Genomic DNA, 23659 nt, shown 5'->3' on the forward strand with positions numbered 1-23659 from the left:
ACTTATGCCTGGGTCACAGCTTAATACCAGATTGATGGCATTGGCAAACAAGAATAATTAAGAGTAAATAAAGTGCCTTCTTTAAGATGGAATAGAACTACAACCCCTTACAGGGTGAACTGGGTCTCATAGGAGGTGGTTATATTTGGCACAGGTTGGGAGGGATTGGGGAACTGGTGTTGAGGGTGCAGCACCTACAACATTGCGTTATGTTCCACTACTAATATTAGGCTCTTCACCAAGAAAAATATATTTCTTTCAGTTTGGTAATGTGCCCAAAGAAAGGGGCCACTGAGAATACTCACAATTGTGAATTAGTTTCAGTAAAACATGCATTCTTCTTTTATGGGATATGCTCTCTCTTACACACTCATCATCTCTGTGTTAGTTTTTTATATTAGGCAAGGAAATGTTCTTTGCACAGAGCTGACTCGCAATGACTTTCCATGCCAAAAAGAACGTGATGAGGAGGGGGTGAGGTGCAGTCTCTTGTGGATAGTAACAGAATCTGGGGATTTACACTTTGGGAGACTTGATTTCAAACAGCTTCGTTTACTTTGTTTTTATAATTTTCCAAGTCTAGAATGGGGAGTCTTTGGGTTCACTGATCCTCAAAGGGAGAAAAGAAGTCCCCTTCAAGGGGAACACAGAATCTCTGGAGTATACTTTTTCCAACTGTTGTCACATCGCCTACTCTCATCTTCCACTCCATCATGTGTTTCAGTTCCCTGCAGAAAGCTCCATCACCTTGACCTACTGGAATAGGGGGTAATGGGGTGGGTTTCAAGGGAGAACTGTCCATCATTACCACCAGGCTCATGGCCTACCCTCTAGAATGTTGGGACAGCTGGGAGATGATATCAAAATCTCTTCTCAGTTGGAAATTCCAGGCATGGTGGCTCAAGCCTGTAATCCCAGCACTTTGGAAGGCCGAGGTGAGAGGATTGCCTGAGCTCAGGGGTCTGAGACCAGCCTGGGCAATTTGGTGAGACCTCATCTCTACAGTAAATCAAAAAAATAAGCTGGGTATGGTAGTGCTCGCCTGTAATTCCAGCTACCTGGAAGGCTGAGGCGGAAGGATCACCTGAGCCCAGCAGGTCGAGGTTGCTGTGGCTGTGAACGTGCCACTGCACTTCAGCCTGGGTGACAGAGTGAGACTCTGACTCCAAAAAAAAAAAAAAAAAGCAATCAATATAAGTAAAGGTCTAAAATCTACCTGCAGGTGGGGAAAAAATGAATGTTTATGTATGCATGAAAATAAGAACACACTGCCAAAAAGGCATAGGTAGTCAGATAACTATAGAAAGCAATGTTTATGTTTCCAACCATTTTATCACATTTTCTCAATGCTAGACAAATGTCTCTGCAGAAACAAGACTGGAACCATCTTTCAGGTATCTTTTCAGTAAGATCTCCTCTATTTCTTATGGCATATCCCATCCATAGGAGTATAATACTGCCTTTTACACATGAATTTGCTACTCTGGCTTCCAGTTTCTTTTCACACCCTACCCCCTGCATTGCATCATATGGAAAACACAGCCAATGTTTAACCATCTTTTTTTTATTAGTTTCTTACTTATGCCTTAAACACGTTTCCATGCCAAATCCGTAGACACTTTATTTTGTGTGTGAGAAAATTGTAATCTGACAGATTTCACACTATATTGCTTTTTCAAGCTTGGAAAAACTTTGCATTGAGTCCCCTGGGCTTGGTATCACGCTTTTGAAGATTTGGGGGGCACACATGTGCCTTAGCTATTTGCCAATTTGCTGTAATTGGGCTTTATGCTATGTTTGCTGAATACTGCTTTATAATAAAAGCATTCTGCCCAAATGGCAATTTTGCACAGATAGAAGGTGTTCTGTATTCAGAACTGTGATTGTTGGTAGACAAATTGAGGCCATTTGGAAGTGCCTTCCATTTAAACTGTTACAGGCAGGCATTCTTTTTCTAATGTCACCTGTAAGGTTCATAAGAGAATGTTTATATTCTAGGAGCTGTAAATTTATGGTCTATTTCCCTTGCCTGAACACACTTTCACCTCTGAGAGAAATGTGAGAAATTTGTTGGGACCAGGACTCCCAGGGCCAGTTGGTCTTCCATGCTTCTGGGATCCTTCTTCAGACAAGAAGACCTGGCTCAACAAGTAAGCCATGCAATCTCCCTATCAAAAAGCCCCAGATGAGAGCTAGTAAAGGCAGACACTTCTAGTAAACACAAATATATTTTTTTCCCAAGTAGTTGTAGTATAAGTATGGGTTTAAATGCCTCATTTTAAAGTTCTATATAGTCCATAACCAATAAAGTAACAAAGTGGAAGAGGAGAGTAACACCAAGTGAGTGGCGCCTCTGATGAGTCAGATACAATGTTAAATATCTCCTCCCTCTCCCCATCCCCCATCCCCCCGGCAGCTCTTAGAGGCATCTGCAATTGTTTCCAGAATCTATAGAGATTTGAGACTCAAATGACTGAAAAGGTAGGAAGTAGTGAGGCTTGCAAGTTTAGGTCTGCTGGCTTCAAATCGTCACACTGCCCTATTCAGATGAAATAACTGGTAATATTTTTCAAAGTATCAGAAACTTCCGAGGAAAGGGCATTAGTCACAGGGTTGTTCCATGACAGAATTCATTCATTAATTCACCCTTTTATTCAGCAAGTATTTGCTGAGTCCTGACTCTGTGCTGGATACTATTGTCAGTGGTAGGGATACTCAGATAAATAAGATACTATGCCGGTCATAAAAGAACAACACAGTCTAGAGGGAATATTACTCAAAAATGGTAGAATGTTTTTAGGAAATTGGCTCTGGTCTGTTCGACCCTCACGCAGATGACTGTCAAGCTTCTCCTCTCATAGGATTGCTTTGCCAGACTGTTTTGTGCATGAGGAGACTGCAGATGGAGGAGGAGATGATGGCTTGCCCACATTTGCTTTGGCAGTTAAGCAGTAAAGGGTCAGCTCCGAAGGGCACAGAGGCTGCCCACTGACCCCACAAGAGAGGATCTCATTCTCCAGGACAGTTGCTGTCAGTCTGTGCTTGCATTTTAATCTGTAGGAAGGGCACTAAAGATAAGCCTGCACATTATTAACCAAGGAGTTTCATTTTTTACCAGGAAGATTGGAGAAATCTAAGGAGAAGACAGGATAGTCCATCTTATGCAGGCACACTGTAACAAGGAGAAGCAATACCTCTTCTGGAAGAAAAACTGTATTTAAATTTAAGATGCTCAAGGAAGAAACAAGGAAACGAGTGACAAAGTTCTACTAAAGCCCAGATCTCCTCATTTCAGGTACTGGAAAATGTTTCTGTTTTCTGGAACAAAGTCTTAAGTTTTTAAAGTCCATGTCATGGAATACAGCATTGCTTCCCATGAAATATCTATGTAGCATGATCTGACATACAGGTCAAAAGGAATATATAACATTTTAATGTGCAACATGTATCATGAAAATATAACACAAAGCAATTTTAGAGAAAGACAAAGCTTATCTTTATAAAAGAAATAAATGTCTAATAAGTAAATTATCAATCTGTCCTATAAAATTTTCAATTTGTGTTTGGTATCATCGAGAGAAACTAATATATGACTTACTCTTTCATCCAGATGCATGTTTTTGTCATACATGTCAGTATTGGAACGGGATTTAAAGGTTTAGAAGGTTAAAATATTGGGTTAGTTGTCACATTAACCAGTTCCAAACCCAGTTAATCCTGAAAATGAATGTTAGCACTGTTTTCATAATCAAGGTAGTAGGCAGGAAGGTGACCAAATTTTTTCATTAACATTAACTTCAGACATGACTTCTTCCACAATTTTAAGTGAAACTAGTTCCTTAATTGATGAGAAAAACCTACCTTAATACAAGTTACCTATTTATTGTTTGTAAATAAGCACCCCCAAAAATCTAACTTTGACAATAAAAGGATAATTTCAGCACACCACTCAGAAAATATAGGATCAGATAATACTGGAATTAAACCATTAAGTCACTGTAGCAGGTATTTTACATAAGATATTAGATCTGCTATCTGAACTAGGCTTGTAACTGCCACAGTGCCACATTTTTCCTGGAGGTTGAAGACCAGGTCCTCCTGAGCAGTAAAACAAACAAACAAATAAACAAAAAAACACATGCATTCCTCTTGCCTAGTAAATTTTAATTAGATGATCAGATTATTTCCTAACACCTTCTTATCAATGATGGCATGGATACACTAGTGAGATGTGGGGTATGAGAAGAGCCATACGCAGTTCCTAATAGAGGGAAGTTTCCTTCATGTGTTTGTCAGTGTCAGGATCTGAGGATCTGTAGAGCAAGGGACAGACAACAGTCGGAACTCCTCTGTCTTTCACACCAGGAGTCACCTAGAATTTTGTTTCTGTTCAAGGTGAGTGACAGGGATTAGATTTAGTTTCCTGCCTGGAACAACCAAAAATATATGAAACAATGATTTGGTAAAAACTGTACGTCAGGCAATGAGGATAGTAATCTGTGGGAGTTGAGAGAAAAACAAGATAATTCCTAAAATTGCCCAAACTGACTGCATTAAGAGAGTTTTCTGGTGCTAGGAGGGAAGCCCAGGAGGAGTCTGGTGAGTTCCCTGAGTTTAAAAGATATCATGAGTAGTTAAGAAGCATTTGGGGAGGCCAAGGAAGCTAAATTTTGGATGCAGAAAGACAGAAGTGACTCATTATATACAAGGAATCGTCAATAAGACTATAAGCTAATTTTTTATCAGAAAATTTGGAAGTCAGAGGGCAGTGGATTGATGTATTCAAAGTCATGAAATTAAAAAACTGCCAATGGGGAATTCATATTCAGCAAAACTGCCCTTCAAAATTGAGGGCCTCATAAACAGATTAATGTCTTTCCTGAAGTTGAGAGGAGGTGTGAATAAGTTCTTTCTCCATTAGCTCTAGCAAGAGCTGGCTGATAATAAGAGCCTACTGCTTCCCCTCTTCCTGTCTTGCTTTCTCTCTTGCCTTGGGATTTTTGTACATCCTGGCTCCTTCCCCTTCTGCTGTGAGTGGAAGTTTCCTGAGGCCCCATTGGAAGCAGGTGCTGGTACCATGCTTCTTGTACAGCCTGCAGAACTGTGAGCCAATGAAACCTCTTTTCTTTATAAATTACCCAGCCTCAGGTGTTCCTTTATGGCAACACTAGATAACCTAAGACATTATCTTGGTTGTGGTGATGGTTTCATGAATATCTTTATATCAAAAGTATACTTTAAATATGTGCAGTTTAGTGCATATTAATTATACCTCAATAAAGCTGTTAAGAAAACAGTACAGCTTGCATGGAAGCAAACTTGAAAACCTAAATGAAATGAAGGACTTTCTGACATCAAAAAACCTCCCCAGGTTGAAACAAGAAGAAATTGAGACCCTAAATAGACTAATAACAACCCAAGAAATCGACTTTGTCATAGGAAATTACCTTTAAAAAAGCCTTGAACTGGATGGCTTTCCAGCAGAATTTTACAAAACGAACAAGGAGGAGCTGATGCCAATCCCATTGAAAGTATTCCTGGCAATTGAGAAAGATGGAATCCTCCCCAAATCATTTTATGAAGCTAACATCACACTGATAATCAAATCGGGTAAAGATCCAACAAAGAAAGAGAATTACAGGCCAATATCCTTGATGAACATAGATGCTAACATTCTCAGCAAGATTCTAGTAAACTGAATCCAACAGCACATCTCAAAAATCATCCACTATGACCAAGTAGGTTTCATCCCCGGGATGCAGAGCTGGTTCAACATCCGCAAGACCACAAATGTAATTAAATGTATCGAGACATGTAAAAACAAGAACCACATGATTATATTATTAGACGTGGAAAAAAACTTTCAATAAAACCCAGCACCCCTTCTTGATAAAAATCCTGAACACCTAGGCATAGATGAAGCATACTTCAAAATAGTAAGAGCCATCCTTGAGTCACCCACAGCCAACATACTGCTAAACAGACAGAAATTGGAAACATTTCCCCTGAAAACTGGAACAAGACAAGGCTGCCTACTCTCATCCCTCCTTTCAACATAGTGTTGGAAGTCCTAGCTAGAGCAATCAGACAAGAGAAGGAAATCAAAGGTATCTAAATAGAAAAAGAGGAAGTTAAGTTATCCCTCATTGCAACCGACATGGTCCTATACCTTGAATACCCAAGAGAATCCCAAAACCCAAAAACCTCCTTGCACTGATGAGGGACTTTGGCAAAGTCTCAGGGTATAAAATAAATGTGCAAAAGATAGTTGCATCCCTATACACCAACAATAAACAAACAGAAACCCAAATAAAAAGCACAATCCCATTCACGAGAGCCACAAAAAAATGAAATACCTTGGCATCTTCTTAACCAGAGAAGTGAAGGACCGTTACAATGAAAACTACAAAACACTGCTCAAAGAAATCAAAGATGATACAAATACATGGAAAAATATCCCATACTCATGGATTGGAAGAATCAACATTGTTACGATGTCCATCCTACCAAAGGCAATCTATAGATTTAATGCAATACCCATTAAATTATCAGTATCATTCTTCTCAAACATGGAACCAACAATTCAAAGATTCATATGGAAACATAACAACCACAAATAGCCAAAATAATCCTCAGCAAAAGAAACAAAGCAGGAGGTATCACACTTCCAGACTTTAAACTTTATTATAAGGCTACAATAATTAAGACAACCTGGCATTGGTACAAGAACAGGCATATAGACCAATGGAATAGGGTAGAAATTCTGGAAGCAAAACCTCAATTTCTCAATCAACTCATCTTCGACAAAGCCTCAAACAACAACCAATGGGGAGAGGAGAACCTATTCAGTAAATGGTGCTGGGAAAACTGACCACATGCCGAAGATTAAAATAAGACTCGTACCTATCATCATGCACAAAAATCAACTCTAAATGGATCAGAGACCTAAATGTAAAACTTCAAGCTATAAGAACCTTAGAAAATACAGGAGACACCTTTATGGAAATTGAAACTGGCAACCAATTCCTGATCAAAACCTCAAATGCATGCCATAAAAGATAAGATAGATACCTCATCAAACTGAAAAGTATCTGCAAAGCCAAAGAAACTACCAAGAGAGTGGGGAGACAGACCACAGAATGGGAAAAAATATTTGCCAACTGTATATCTGACAAAGGTCTAACATCCAGGCTCTACAAGGAACTCAAACATGTTGAAAAGAAAAAAAACCAAACAGTCCCATTACAAAGTGAGCAAAAGACATGAACAGACACTTCTCAAAAGAAGACATAGGAGCAGCCAACAGATAACATGAAAAAATACTCAGCCTCACTAGTCATCAAAGAAATGCAAACTAAAACCACACTGAGATACCTCCTAACTCCAGTCAGGATGGCCATCACCAATAATTCAAAAAACAACAGATGTTGGAGAGGATGTGGGGTAAAGGGAACACTTCTACACTGTTGGTGGGAGTGTAAACTAGTGCAACCTCTGTGGAAAGCAGTGTGGCGATTTCTAAAAGCTCTCAGTATTGACCTCCCATATGACCCCGCAATCCCACTTCTGGGAATCTACTTGGAGGAAATCAAATCACACTATGGAAAAGATACCTGAACACATGTTTATTGCAGCATTATTCGCAATAGCAAAAACATGGAACCAACCATGTTGCCCATGGAAAGAAGACTGGATTAAAAAAAATGTAGTACATATACACAATGGAATATTACACAGCCATAAAGAGGGACAAAATTATGAACTTCACAGCAACTTGGATGGCCTTAGAGTCTATAATACTCAGTGATGTATCACAGAAACAAAGAACTGAGTACCAAGTTCTCACTCATAAGTGTACCTTGAACAATTATCATAGTACTATAAGAAAGAGATTGGCAGTAGTGGCAACTTGCCAGGGGTGGGGACACACCTCATCAACAAGGGTACCTGCAGTATGACCATTTTTATACCTCGCCTGAACTGTACTCCACATTTTTAAATAAAAAAAGGCTTTGGCCCCCTCCCTTACCTTGGCGAGGTGAATCTCCTGTCTCTCTCTTCCTCTCTGATTTGCTTTCTAAATAAACTCTGCTTGAAAAAAAACTTTAAAAAAAGGTAAAATAAAAAAGAAAACAATACACTGATTATATGAATAATGAGTAACTGGCAAGTTTGTGAAAACATTTGTCAAGATTTCTTAGCAGAAAGCTTCTTTAGAGAAACTCAGAAGGGAAAAATCAAAGTACCTCAGTTCTCATTTTCAAAGCTAAACTCTCATCCCTGAGTCTTAGCTACTTGGAACTAAAAAGCAGCAACAATAGCAGAAGTTACTGCATAAGCAACATTCTGAACTTCAACAATTCAAGCAGTTATGAAGCAATATGTCTCAGTATGTTTATTCTCAAGATACTTCACGAGGCAGCCAAACTGGCTTATCTACAATCAAACTGAAAAATTAATGGGGTGTTGCTGCAATCAATTAAAACCCAGAAAATGGATGAGGATATTAACTCTAACAAACAAGATGATCACACTTTGCAATAAGAAGCTTGATGGCTAAAGGATTGTTTTGTTCTAAAATGCTCTTTCTCAAAAAGTTTCTTTAGATCTCATTTTCTTCTACTTTTTTTTTGGAATGCAGGATTTATTGAGAAGACAGAAAAGCTCCCACAGTGGGAGGGGACCTGAGGGGGTTGCCCTTTATTTTATTTTATTTTTATTTTTTTGAGTTGGTGTCTCACTCTGTCACCCAGGCTGGAGTGCAGTGGCACACTCAGCCTCGACCTGCTGGACTCAGATGATACTTTTGCCTCAGCCTTCCAAGTTGCTGGAACTACAGGTGTGCGCCACCCCGCCTGGCTAATTTTTTCATTTACTGTAGAGACTAGGTCTTGCCAAGTTGCCCAGCCTGGTCTCGATCCCCTAAGCTCAGGCAATCCTCTTGCCTTGGCCTCCCAAAGTGCTGGGATTACAGACTTCAGCCACCGTGCCTGGTCTTCATTTTCATACACTGTTTTCTTAACTTGAAGAAACAGTTGCTCTTTCTACCACAAGAAATTCTACTATCATTAATTTGCTATTAATTTTTGAAGTTGAAAGAACCCAAATATACTGTCCAATCATAGTTTGTGATATCTCCATATGTAACTATCATCTGGAGAAAATTTAGAAAAAATATAACGGAACTATGTCTAATCTTTATTCCCTTCATATTTTGAAACACTAAATTAAGAAGAGTCTTTTTTTTTTTCACTTGCGCCTGGGGCATGCTAGACATGGTACCAAACACTGATGGAACACAAAGATAAATGAGATGTAGTTCCTGACCTCAGGTTGCCAGGAGAATCCAACAGTACGCCCTACAGGATTCAAATGCTATGTATCCTAAAAGACAAACTTAGTCCACACTCACTAGCTCCAGACCAATGGACTGCCTGCCTCCTGATGTTATGGCTACAGATGTCTCCCATATGAGCTCAGATTGCTGCGCCCCTGGACCTCTATGTGAGAAAGTGCAAAGTACGATGTACCACAAAATTATTTCGGAACCAGGTAGTAGGAAGGGGATGTTCACAAACATTCTAGGAAGGCACTGGAAACATATTACTATATGGCTTACTATTTTATGAAAGTGATTATGCTCAGTATAGCTCCTAAGGGCACAAGCTTAGGAGTCAGGCAGCATTAGGTTCAAATCCTGGTTCTATCACTGAATAAATGTGTTGATGTTATTTAACCTCTGTAAGTCTCTCTTTTGTTCTTTTAAGAAATGGACATTTAAAAAGCCAGTACCTACCTCATAGGGTTAAATTGAGAGTTAAATAAGAAATGCAAGGTACTAAGCAAAGTGCCTCATACAAAGTAACTAGACCAAATAATGATAGCAATTTCTACCTCAGGTCACAGCCACCTAAAATTATATTGCCTAAAATCAAAATTCATGTTTTTACTCAAAGTTTAATAATAAGATGTGTGACAGACTATACTTACATGCTGTTATTAAAGTTCTAACCAAATGCCGAATGCCTAATTAACTATTAGAAAAAGGCATTTAGCAAATGTATTTAACAAACGTCTTCTTACAGTTCTTAATATGTGACAGGCACTGCTTTATATTTACTATTCATAAAAAAACCTCTGGGGAAGGTATTATTATTATTGTTGTTACTATTATTATTATTATTCCCATGATATATGTATACATACACATATATATATACACACATACAGATACATGTGCAACTTAATCTTGTTCAAGGAATATGTTTGTTTTATAGGAAAAATATGAGTAAATAGAATTAAATAGCACCAAATTTTTCCAGAGAATAGGACTGACTTTTCATACCAGTAATATAATAATGGTATTGAGACTTCTTTTTTTGAGTTGAAGTCTCACTCTGTCGCCCAGACTGGAGTGCAGTGGCCGCTCCCGGCCACCGCAGCCTCGACCTGCTGGGCTCCGGCGATCCTTCTGCCTCAGCCTTCCAAGTAGCTGGAACTACAGGCACGCGCTACCACGCCCGGCTAATTTTTTGATTTATTGTAGAGATGAAGTCTCGCCAAGTTGCCCAGGCGGGTCTTGAACCCACGGGCTCAGGCAATCCACTCACCTCAGCCTTCCAAAGGTGCGGGATTATAGGCTGAGCCATGGAACCCAGTATTGACACTTTTAAGAGAAGATGAGAGAAGCGTTATTTTGTTGAACTGAATTGTACTAAACTACAAGGTGCCACATAAATTGTAAAGAAGTAGATACAGAGAAACATTATAACTTAACCCTCACATACAGCAGCTTACTTAATTTAAAAAAATTACGCCATGTATGCTTTCCATACAAAACTACAGAAGGAAAATGGCACTGCCATTTCAGGATTGATTCCTAATTATCAGGCATGGGGAGCCCCTCATGTAGGTTGTCTGACTAATATACCCTCTGAAGCAGGTATATTAGCCTCCTTTTCAAGACCAGGCCCCCTCAAAATCAAGAAACATTACCCAAAGTCTGTCAACAATAAAAGCAAACCGATCTCTGAGGAAAACACAGAAAAGGAACTGAAATCTCTATGTCTTCAAAAGCGAAAGTTACTCAGTACTTTAGCCATGTTTGTTTCATCCATCAGGGACAAAGTTATTTTTGAGTTTCCTACATAAATAAATTTAAACCCATCATTTTTGATAAGCAAAAACTCAGCATTTGCCAACACTGCACATAAGGAACGTGGCTACTTATACCATAAGCCTCGTTTAATTTCTAAGCCTTTCTTGACATTCAATAATTGGACACAGATCACGGCACGGCAGTGAGAGTACAGTGTGTGTGCAAACACTGACAGTGACCTTTCAGGAAAACAGTGTGTATGTGTATATATATACATACATTTTTTTTTTGAGCCGGAGTCTCACTCTATAGCCAGTGGCCATATCTGGAACTTGGAGTTCAGGAAATGCATGATTTTGATATACAAGGAGATAAAATACCACAATGTGTGATCAGTAGTGTTAAGTCTTGAAAGTACCAGAACCAAGAGCAGCCCACGACAGCCCTCAAGATCCAGGACCTAGTGGGACAGACAGATTATTATGGTCCAGTGCAGCAGGTGTTAGGAAGCAAGTTTGCATAGGGTAGTTGCCTAGAAGATAATTCGTATTCCTCACAGAAGGAACATGGAAGCTTCCAGAAGGAGTTTCCCAAGCTAGGTTTTAAGGGAAGAGTAGGAGCCAGTGAGACTAGTAAGCAGGGAAAGGACATTCCAGAGAATAGGACTGACTTTTCATACCAGTAATATAATTATGGTATTGAGACAATACAAGGGGTAGGAAAGTTTTAAGTGCTTGGGGAACTACAGGTGTGATGGGAGATGGGACTCCCAGAAAACGAGGTCTTGAGCACTCATATAATCTTCTTAACATCATATTATTAAGAGAGTGGAACCCATTTGATACTGGGTGACTGGAATGAGAGCAGCTGGGAAAAGTGCCCCTGACCTACAGTCAGGTATCTGCAGCTGAGTGGCTCTCCTAGCTATGGACCCTCAGAGTGAATTGCAGAATGTGGTCAACTGAGGGACAGTCTACATGCTCACAAAGAACATGACATCTTCTCCATTAAAACAGAAAGGGAGACCCTTGCTGGGAGAGGTTCTCAGTGGGCAAAAGGAGAGGCATCTGGTTCACGACATTTAATCCAGGCTGAAATTCTGTCAGGTGCAATAGGGAAGTCTAAGTTTGCTGGGCTGGGTGGACATCCTATGTGTCAGCTTGATCAGAAGCTGCGGCTGCATTATTTCACAACGTAAGTGTTGTTGCTAAGTAGGACACCTCCACACCACACCCCCATAGAACCTCAAGTGATCCCAAGGTCCAAATAGACTCAGGATTCAAGTATTCAAGTCCTATTGATTTTCCATTTAGCTGTGGAAAGTCAATTGATATCTCTTTTGCCTCCTGTTTCTACCTTTCAGTTGAGCATGGATGCCTTCTGAATGAGACCTGTAGAATAAGCCACTTCCTCACTAAGAATCTTTTCCAAACAAAACCAAAAGCAGTTGATCATTCTATCACCTACAACTTTACAAATTAAACAGTGCTAGAGTTTGATGGCTGCCAGTGTCATCTTTTAACAAAAAGGTGAAAGAAAGTGTTCGCTTGGTTGGGTTAATTCACGTTCCTTAGCACGAACGTGACATGCTTCACATTTATTTTTCCCCACACACTGAACTGCTTTCAGGGATGTTTTTGCCAACTGGTCTCCATTAGAAACGATTTAGTGTTTCTGTTTATTAAACCTCCAATCACCCTAATGCAAGACAGGCACACCCCAGTAAGCCTGCTAGGCTGCAAAAGTGTACTCGGCTAAATAACCTGGATTGTATAACAGCTTGCAAAGCACGACTGTGGCAGACCCAAAAGAGCTGAGGGCAAGTTTCATTTTCTAAAGGACCCACTGGTTTCTTTAAATCAGAAGAGAAAGACATCAACATTGAGGCTTTTGTTTCTCCTTCCATATCATTGATATTTATGATTATTTTAAATGTTTTTTTTTTTTAACATTCTCTTTGTGATAGAATAAACTTGCAATTCTGGAGTTTTAGGCTTTGCTGTTTCTTCCATTCTTTTCTTTTTTTTTTTTTACATTGTTTTAACACTGAAATAAACATGAGCTTGTCCTTCACTAAACATATTTATTTTCCAATCATCATGATTTATTGAAATAGGAGATAAGAAAGGGTAACAGGACAAATAAGTGTATATTTATTTAAGAGAGAATGCTATTTTCACAGAGACTAGTTCCCATTCCATCCCACCCTTTCATTTTCAAACCTCACAATTTAAGGTGAAAAAGGCAGCAAAACAACAAATAGACTTGAGCCAATACATCCAACCCCTCCAGGGACTCTTGTGAATAATCTAGAGAAAGTTCAGGGTTGAAATGAAAACCAGTCAAAGATTAGAAGAGACAACTGAACTCATTATGCAAAGTCCCATACTCATTTCAGTACTTGATATATGTAAAATGCTCATTAACAGGATTGAAAAATAAACGTATGTGTTCAGTGTCTACACTGGTATTAAGAAAACAATAGACATTTATTTCAGCCTCCTGCCTTCCCACCATCTTGTACCTACTTCAGAACTTTAGAATTTTTACCTGAATTATGCAGATAACTCAAGATAAAAAAATGGAAAACCCACTTTTTGTTAAGGACTGTTTTTGGATGAATCCACCTCAGAATTACTTCAGATATCCTCTTCACAAGGAAACAGTCAAAGGTGTGCTGTCAAACCATTAAAATTGGCTTTTTAAAAAGGAGTGAAGAAAAATCAGCTCATCACATTCAAGTGTGTTTTAAAGCCTCTCTGGAGTCACATATTCATGAGAGTAAAGCACAACCTGGGTCCTTCTGCCTTAGTTCCTATCCTCTACTCAGGGGATATCTGCACTTTTCATGCAGGAAGCCCATGGGACAGAAGCTGTTCAACACTCCCAGGTTCATATACCTGGCCATCCCTACAGGTAAAGACATGCACACCTAGAAATGGGGAAATCTGAACATCAGCCCACAACTTCAATTCTTCCATTCTTGCCTCATGTCTTTCAAATTTTAAGGCATTTGCTATCTACAGAAATCCCCAATGAAAATGCAAAACCTCCAAAATGGACTACACTTTGCATTAGCTAAGGCACATTTTGTTTAGTTCACAATTTTTCTTAGGGAAACTTGCCAAAATAACAATCATAAGGCTCTGTTGTATCAAACAGACTATTTTGAATGGTGTAGTATTGGTCTTAAATTTAGTTATGGGGATTCGTTTTGAGGTGTTATTTTGCTGGATCAACTTCTGAAGTGTGCTCACTAATTTTTTTATGGTTAGAATAGACTACATCATTTCAGATTTGGGAAAAAGATAAGTCTTGATTTCAGACACAGTGTCCATAAGTACACTCATTATTGTCAAATAAGGAGTCCTGAATTTCATTTTAGAAAATATGATCATACCACTCCTGTGGGCACAGATATAAGGGAATAATTAATTCTATCTCTCTCATGGATAAAAATTTTACCACTGGATAAAGCTGGAAGGAAGCAGATGATGATCTCTTGGGGGCACTGAATAAAAGAAAAGATCACCCTAGAGAAAAATGAACCCCCTGGTCTGTGCCACACATAGGCCTGGGATTTCAGTTTACAACATATGCATGGTGAGGGCATCACAAGCCAGAAAATTAACATAATGTTGGCCTAGGACCTGGATAGCTCTGGATTCTTCAGAGAAGCCAGCACCACACAGCTCAGTAGCGACTCTTACATACCTGGGAGAATTTGGGTTGTAACATGCTTATGATTTTTACCTAGATTTGGAAGCCATATGGGGGTTCATCACAGCATTAGTCATGAGAACAAAAATGAGAAAAACCTACACAGCCAAAACTCAGGGATTGACTAAGTTCTAACACAGCTACATAATCACTTTGCAGCCTATGGAAATAACATTTTAGAAGAACATTTTTTTAAACATAGGAAAATACATAGCTTAAGTAAGTAAAGCAAGTTGTAAAGCAGTATGTGCAATATGATTCAAAATTTGCTTTAAAAAAGCCTATGTTTTATATGCATAGGAAAGATAATGAAAAAAATATAGGCCCACAAAAAGCAATAGTATTTATTTCTGGGAGTTAGGATTATGTCCTTAAAAGTATTTTTCTTTATTCTTTATTTTTCCAAGTAATCACAAACAAACATTTATTATACTAATGGCAAAAAAAAAAATCAATTCAGTGTTTCTAAAAATAAGGTTAATTCTCACCAGAGAGCCCATTTGAAAGCTTATGAGAAGATAAAAATTGCTTGGACTGTTTTAAGGGCAGCTTTATCCGGAAGCTGAATATAAGGGCTGGAGTCTCCGTGGTTATGAAATTTGTGACAAACACTATGCAAGATAATTTTTCTCTCTTTGCTCTTTTCTTTTTTTTAAATAGTCTCCAGTGTGTTGTCTTCCAACTCAAGTTTGAGGTTAATAACAGTGCATTGAAACTATACCTTAGGAAAAAGTTATTGTTTTAAAGATGTTAATGTACAAGCTTTAAGAGAATAAAATGCAATGTCCTATTATCACCAAATTAATTTTTAAAACTACAAGAAAATATATGCATTTCATTTTTTAGCTTAAACATTCAATATTCTTTCAAACTGTTAAAGGGATTTTTTTTTTTTTTTTTTTGAGTTGGAGTCTCACTCCTTCGCCCAGGCTGGGATGCAGTGGCACTTAAGCTCACGGTCACCCCAGTGTCAACTTTCTGGGCTCCAGCGATCCTCCCACCTCAGCCTTCCAAGTAGCCAGAACTACAGACGCATGCTACCATGCCTGGCTGTTTTTTATTTTATTGTAGAGACGAGGTATCGCCAAGTTGCCCAGGCTGGTCTCAAACCCGCAGACTCAGGCAATCCACTCGCCTCGGCCTCCCAAAGTGCTGGGATTACAGGCTGAGCCACCAAGCCCCGCCAAGGGATTCCTTAAAACTGCTAAAGGGATTATCTACAAAAGTCTGTAATAAATTATAATTATAAGTTTAAATTTGTGACAATTCAAATGAAAAACAGAGACTAGTTATTACACTAATAGAACTGCTATTATTTATATCACAGGGTGGCAACCATATTATACCAATATTGGTACAGCTTATGAGCTAATAATGATTTTTCCTTTTTAAATGATTAGAAGACTATCTAGCATTTGAAAACTCTGTCCCAAACAGATTTCATTGTGCAACTGTTGCTTTTAAACTATTGCTAATGAAAATAAGACTAGAAAATGCCCAATAATCTTTGGCTAAAAAAAAATACCCTTTTAGTGAATGAATTAATTTTTTTCTGACATAAACATTTTTTTTTTGTTTTTTGAGTTGGAGTCTCACTCTGTCGCCCAGACTGGAGTGCAGTGGCCGCTCCCGGCCACCGCAGCCTCGACCTGCTGGACTCTGGCGATCCTTCCGCCTCAGCCTTCCAAGTAGCCGGAATTACAGGCATGCGCTACCACGCCCGGCTGATTAACATTTTTTAAAAAATAAATGATTGGAAGAAATCAAAAGAGAAATAATAGTTGATGAAATGTAAAAAGAATATAAAATTCAAATTTCAGTGTCCATAAACATAGTTTTACTGGATCATAGCCATACTCATGTTTTGTTTTTTTTTTAACATTTTCTTTTGGATACTTTTGCATTATGATGACTTCTTGAAAGAATTGAGACAGGGTCCGTATGGCCTACAAAGTCTAAAATATTTACTAACTGATCCTTTAGAGAATGCTTGCCTGAGCTACACATGTTTTCAGTGATAAATATTCTTTGTATTTCCTGATGCCAGCCTCTAGATGGCAGAAAAGATCCTTAAACTAACAGAGAGAAAAAAAAGGCTACTGCCCTAAAGAATATTTACATTTCCAATTAAGTCAACCCCTAAAAGTCAGCCCTTTCAACAGTACGAAACATTTTTTCTCTATGTGTTCAATAAACTAAAAATTAAATGTTTAAAAGAAGTAGCAAATCCTCACATGTACCCCATCTCTAAATATGTATGTATATATATACAAAGACGCTAAGAAATTCATTTAGTCTAGAACTAATGTCTGTACTGAAATTTAGCATTTATTCACTGCTGCATAAAGTAAATATTATGTGGATATGCACCATTAAAGAGGCTCCCCGGTTTTAATGTGTCTATACATTTCTCTTATTAGACAGCATTACACTTGAATTTCCAGGTTAATACAATCAGTTGAGTCAATAGGGATTAGAATGAGGTCGGGTGGGTGTATGTGTTTGCACCAACTTTTACTTTAACTGAATTTAAGTGGTCCTAGGATTTGAATGACCAGCGTGTGTGTGTGTGCTGCCTAGTCACAACCACAAGCTGTTATTATGGCCAAATTTTACACAAGAATGCATGAATCAAAGCATGGCCACTGGGTCCTCCCACACATTCTATCTTCATACTTACTATCGCATGAAAGCCACATGGGGATATCTTGAAAGGAGGATGCAGACCTACATTGCTGGCACAGCAATATTATTCACATTCTCAACAAGAAGACATGAAGTGCCACAGAAGAGATGTTCTGGAGTCATCTTCACCTCACACTCCCATCCTCGCCTACCATTTCTGTTTGCCCTCTTTTTTTCTGTGTGCCCTCTTTTTTCCTGTAACTCTCCATTAAGACTTTTCCTTAGACTACTACTGCCTCAAAAAAAAAAGGTTCAACTAGGACAATGGATAATCCTATGCTGATCACCTAGTTCAGATAATGTTATTTCTCTTATCTCTGAGTTTGTGTGTATTTATCCTTATGTATGTATGTATGTATCTATCTACCCACCTGCCTACCTACCTAATGAATTTGTTGCTAAACCTTTTTAAAGTTGCAAACATCATGGCACTTCATCCCTAAATAATTCACCATGTAACTCCTAAAATAGTGACATATTTCTGTCTAGCCACAATATCATCATATACTTAAGAAATTAGCAATATTTTTTTTATTCAGGGGGCACACATGAAATTGGCAATAATTCTATGCTATCAGTTAATATCCAATGAACAAGACATTTACTCCATTTAACCCTAAAATATGTGGTAGAGATTTGAACCAGGATCTTTACCCATGTTGGTGGGTATCTTTAGTTCTCCTCTAAATAGTTCCAGTCTCTACTCTCCCTATGTAAACTTTTTTGTTATGATGCTGATTTGTTGAGACCAGATTATTTGCCTTGTAGCATTCACATTCTGAATTTTTCTGATTGTTTTTCTTGTGGAGCCATTTAAATTATTTCCTATCCTTTATATTTTCTATAAATTGGAGATGAAGTCAAAGGCCTTAACACAATGCTGTATATATCACTCATTGCTTATCAATGAGAAGTGTAAACTGTCAAGCGATCCCATTTTTGGTAATGCTAATTTCAATCCATTGGTTAAGATGTCCACCACCTTGTAAATTGTATGCCTTTTCCTTTTCAATTAGCAAACGATCAGGGAGGTTATACTTCATCACTGTGTGAAACATCATAATACCCTTTCAAGTTGTGGCCATAACCAAACATTTCCTTAAGGGTTGAGGAATAGCAGTTTTCTAATTCTATGATTCCTTTCCCTTTTACTAGCTGGTATTATCTTATAAAGGGGCATTTCCCCTCATTCACTGAGAATGGCCTGGCATCCTTCTAAAAAGTTGTAGTAAATGCTGGATTCTTTACATTTCGTTTCCATTTTCACAGTAAAGGGTTAGTGTAAGAGTTATCTTCAGTTGAAGCAAGTTATTAGGTATTTCTCTCTTTCTCTTTCTCACCATTGACTCATGTATTTTTATTTTTAAATTTTCACACTTAGTTAATATTTTTGGTGCGCAATTTGTTGCCATATACTGGACCTATGAGTGCTCTGTCTAGCTGAGTGCTGTGGCCCATCTTTGTTATTCTTTGGGGTAAAATGTTCTTCCGGGATCTCTTTGCTACTTGCTCCACACAAGCAGCTCCTCCTTCTGTATCCCGGCAGCATTTCCATCTGAGGAGACCCTCTTCTTCCTTGTAGACTGTGTCATCCTACACAATTCAAGCACTAGACTGCCTTCTCTCCCCACCACATCTTTGCTCAACAGTCAATCACCTGCCATCAAGAAGAATCCCTGCAAATTCCCAAAGGGATGGGGGGAACAACTTCTTAAATATTTCTCTTACCTTGCATAGTAGTCATTGGGTGGAACTGCTTCTTGAAAAAACTGGAACTGGTATAAATAAAGTCCAATCAAGTGTCCAGCAGTGAAAATAGCCAGCAGAACACAGAGACAGCTGAACAGCAATGGGTCGAATGTCCGGCACCAGGACCACCAGGTGCACAGACCCAAAAACACAAAGAAATACACAGATGACGTCAAAGATGGCAACATCATACCTAAGGAAGAAGAAATGCAATCATGAAAAGTGGACTAGAACTGGAAATTCACTTACCACTCAGGAAATGCAACTATTAAGAATCGTGAATTTCTTTCATGTGTTTTTAAAAATAGTAATCGCATTTGATTTATGTAACCATAATTAATGCTGTATTTATGAAAAGAGTCATACATGAAGTGATAATTCTGTAAATACAGGGAATTACCAGATGATGAAGAAAATCTACCCATGGCATTAGAGCAGAGTAAACATCTACTTTTTATATCAGTAATATTTGCATATTTACTTGTCTGCTTTCATCTTTCTACTTTCTCCCCAAATTTTCAGGAATACATGTATCTGTAAGTTCATTCCAACTTTCCTTTACACTATTTTATTTATAATTATTTACTTTTTTTAAGTTCACTAAGATTCATAATAATAGTACATCTAGTGGCAGTTAAATTCTCACTAAAACTTTGTCACAAAGTTTTACACAAACTACCGGACAAAGTTTTGTTTTCACTATCACCAAAATGAGATAACTCTTGTTTTTTGTTTGTTTGTTCTTTGAGCTGGAGTCTCACTCTGTCACCCAGACTGGAGTGCAGTGGCATGCTCACAACCACCGCAGCGTCAACCTGCTGGGCTCCAGAGATCCTACCATCTCAGCCTTCCAAGTAGCCAGAACTACAGGCATGTGGTACCACGCCTGGATAATTTTTACTTATTGCAGAGACAAGGTCTCACCAAGTTGCCCAGACTGGTCTTGAACCCGCAGGCTCAGGCAATCCTTTCACTTCAGCCTCCCAAAGTGCTGGGATGACAGGCTGAGCCACTGAGCCTGGCTGAGGTAACTCTTTATAGATATTTTTAAACAATTTTATCGAGCATTTTGAAATGAGTCCTTGATAAAATATTGGATTTTACTTCTTGATAAATTCTATTTTCATTTTTTCTCCTCTATTAAAAAAAATAGTTGTTTCGTCTTTGCAGTTTGAGTTGCTTTAATCTACCCGTCACAGCTCCAGAGCAGTGGCGAGCAGTGGAATGGAAGGAGGAAAAAGATCAAGATAACATTATTATGGAATAAGTAGTTCATGGCCAAAATTTAGAGGAAGTGAGTGTCTGTGCTGGAAGATTACAATCTGAGTTAGGAAGAAAAATAGTCTATCCTGGAGATTTAAATTAAGATTACTACTGACTCATGTAAGCAGACAGACTTCCAGAACGCACCCCATGGCTTACCATGGGTACACTCAAATTGTTAATTGTAGCAGATCGCCATTCCAAGGTTCTAAGGAAGATAAATAGTTGTTATTCTAATCTAAACATAGAAAATGAGGACACTTAGCAGATATGGAAAAGAATTATTTTATAGAGGTTAACAGAAACCATGTAAAAGCATCAAAACTAGAACTGAACAGGAAAAATGACTTTTTTGTGTGCGGCCAGTTTTACACACACTATATATAGTTTTGGTGTCATGGTATAGGTTGTTTCCTTTTTTGTTTTCTCTATTTCTTTCATTATTTGCCAAAACTCTACTTGCATCTTTTGCCATAGGCAGCCTAGTATTGGAGACTCTCACCTGAGGAGCCCAGTAAAATAGTCACAACAACTTTCCCAGCAGTGGTTATCATGTTGCCAATGAACTCCTTAAGCTTGGACGCAACAGAGGCAAGCCTGCGGAACAGTTTTAACTTGGTGCTTTCTTCCAACTCGCCTTCCACACCATCTCCTCCATCTAAATCCTCTTCATAGATCAGTGCCTCCTCTGAGTCCATTTTTTCTCTTCCAGCCTAAATAAATGAGAAACAGAAAACACTGCAGTCCAAACTGCCTATCTACCCGCAGATTATATGGTTCCCAATTTATGGGTTGGTCAATACGGTGAATTTTGTAAAACAGGAAAAAAGTGCAGATAACCAGTTCATTCCCCCCAGGTCTATGATAGTCCCTGTATTGTCCCAAGTAACTTTGATCTTTTCTGAAGAAATAAGCAAGAAACATCACTAATCATAGGGCCCCTAATGGCATGTACATGGGCTCGTTTTTGTTTTTTGTTTTCTTTTATAAGCAAAGAAGGAACTGACTGAAACATATATTAAAAATCTTAATTTAGATCAATCTGGGTTTGGCTCTTCAAATTTACAGAGTATAGAAAGTTCCTTTTCTTTCTGAAGTTTAATCTTTGTTCGCTATTTCAGTATTTCCTGACTGTGGGAGAATGAGTGGTCTTAGGCTTCTTGGATAAATATACAGTAGCTTCCTAGCTTGTCTTTTTAGAGAATGATAGACTGGTTCAATCCTCAGCACCTCAGTACTATCATTAGAGATTTGGAGAAGAAACACATGTACCAGAACATTCACATATTTTCACATATCATTTCAAACTGGGAATGCTAAGGTGGGTTTGCCTGCTTGTTTTGCTTTTAAATAATACATAGGGAAGAAAAACATTTTCATTAGCTTGTTTTGGCTAATTAGAATCTTTCTCTAGAAGGGTTAGGATTTTTTTAAAAGAAACCATAACTATAAGTCTTCAACTTAAGACAAAAGGGGTCTGAGAACTTTGCACTTTCTCTAGGTTGACAGACGTCACATCTTCAGCCCTAGGGAGCAGACTGCAGCTGGTGGCAGAGCCAGAAGAAGGGTGTTTAGACCCAGCTCAGACATCTACTTAAGACTTAAAGAGTAGAGCTTGGCCTCTCCATTTTCCCTATTTTAATGGTTCTTTTTTGACACATTTGGTTCAGATTACATAATAATCATGGATGATGTCTGATTTCTTTCTATGACCAAGGAAGGAAGGCAAGCACGGGAAGGCTAGTGTCAAGTTCAAGTCAAAGGCTAAGTGGCCTTGTGGACTCTGATACCTTCTGTGTGCCAAGGATAGCACAGAACATGACTAGACATGTGCCAAGGATAGCACAGAACATGACATTAGTGACTAGAGTTGGCTACTAATGAACCCAAGGATATAAGATGCACCCACCAACTCTCCACCCAACTACACACACACACACAAATTTAATCTTGGGCTGATTCAACTGGGGTCCTTCTTTATTCCATCATGACATATTTATGGTTTTCTTCCTTTAAAAAAAGAAGCATCTTATGCTAACTCATGAAGGTTTCTTTATCCATCTGGGACCTCATATGTCTAGAATCTCTAGTAAGAGATACAGCAATAAACATGTAAATAAATTTTTAAAAAATTAACCAGCTAAAAATCTCATAGTAATGAATGTTATTCGGATAAGTCAAATAAGGTGAAATGATTGTGACTGACTGGGTGGCTATTTTAGATTTGGAGGTCAGGGAGAGTCTCTCTGAGGAGGTGACATTTAAGCTAAGTCCTGAATGTTATGAAGTTACCCATCATGCGAAGGCCTAGCAAAGAGCATTCCAGGCAGAGAGAAGGGTTGGTCTAAGTCCATGGTGTGTGCTAAAAGAGGGCAAGTATTCCCAGGCCCACTCCCACCCCCTTGGAGGATGATTCCCATCTCTTTACCCTGCTCATCCTCAGCGGATGGCCTTGCTTCTGTCCTGGGAGAGGCACTGTACCTCCAGCCAGTACATGAGACACCCCAACTGCAGCCTGTAATGCATGCACTTTGTCTTCCTCTTGAGCTCCAGCCATGGTGACCAGATCCCATCAGCTCAGGACACCAGGCAGAGAACTGCCCCGCCATTCCTCTCTCTCTCTCTCTCTCTTCTGTCATGATGTGCCCCTTTCTCCCAGATCACCCCCATCAACAAACATTCCTCACTATCTCACCTTAGAAAACTATACCCTTTCAACCCCCTCTTGCCTCTAAAAGTGAATCTCATCAGAAGATTTGACTAGACTCACTGCTCCAAGAGCAGGAAGACAGCCTACAGACTGGGAAAAAGTATTTGCCAGCACCAGGTCAGACAAAGGCTTAACATCTTTGATCTACAAGGAACTCAAACGTGCTGAAAAGAAAAAAACAAACAATACCATTATAAAATGGGCAAAAGACAAGAACAAACACTTCACAAAGGAAGACATCCGAGTAGCCAACAGACATATGAAGAAATGCTCAACTTCACTAATTATCAGGGAGATGCAAGTCAAAACCACACTGAGATACCACCTAACTCCAGTCAGAATGGCAATTACCAACAATTCAAAAAATAACAGCTGCTGGAGAGGGTGTGGAGAAAAGGGAACACTTCTACACTGTTGGTGGGAGTGTAAACTAG

General features: G+C 38.8%; 1 protein-coding gene across 1 annotated transcript in view; it reads right to left on the minus strand.

Annotated features, from left to right (window-relative positions):
* PIEZO2 (piezo type mechanosensitive ion channel component 2) overlaps positions 1-23659 on the minus strand; it is a 188222-nt gene that overhangs the window by 151573 nt on the left and 12990 nt on the right. The window contains exons 2-3 of the mRNA XM_008063492.1: positions 21018-21228; positions 19232-19445 (exon numbers count right to left, since the gene is read on the minus strand). Of these exons, the coding sequence (XP_008061683.1) occupies positions 19232-19445; positions 21018-21228 (425 nt within the window). The remainder of the gene's footprint in view (positions 1-19231; positions 19446-21017; positions 21229-23659) is intronic.

Source organism: Carlito syrichta, unplaced genomic scaffold, assembly GCF_000164805.1.
Source record: "Carlito syrichta isolate Samal-C Ts95f unplaced genomic scaffold, Tarsius_syrichta-2.0.1 Scaffold306873, whole genome shotgun sequence".
Classification (NCBI taxonomy): domain Eukaryota; kingdom Metazoa; phylum Chordata; class Mammalia; order Primates; family Tarsiidae; genus Carlito; species Carlito syrichta.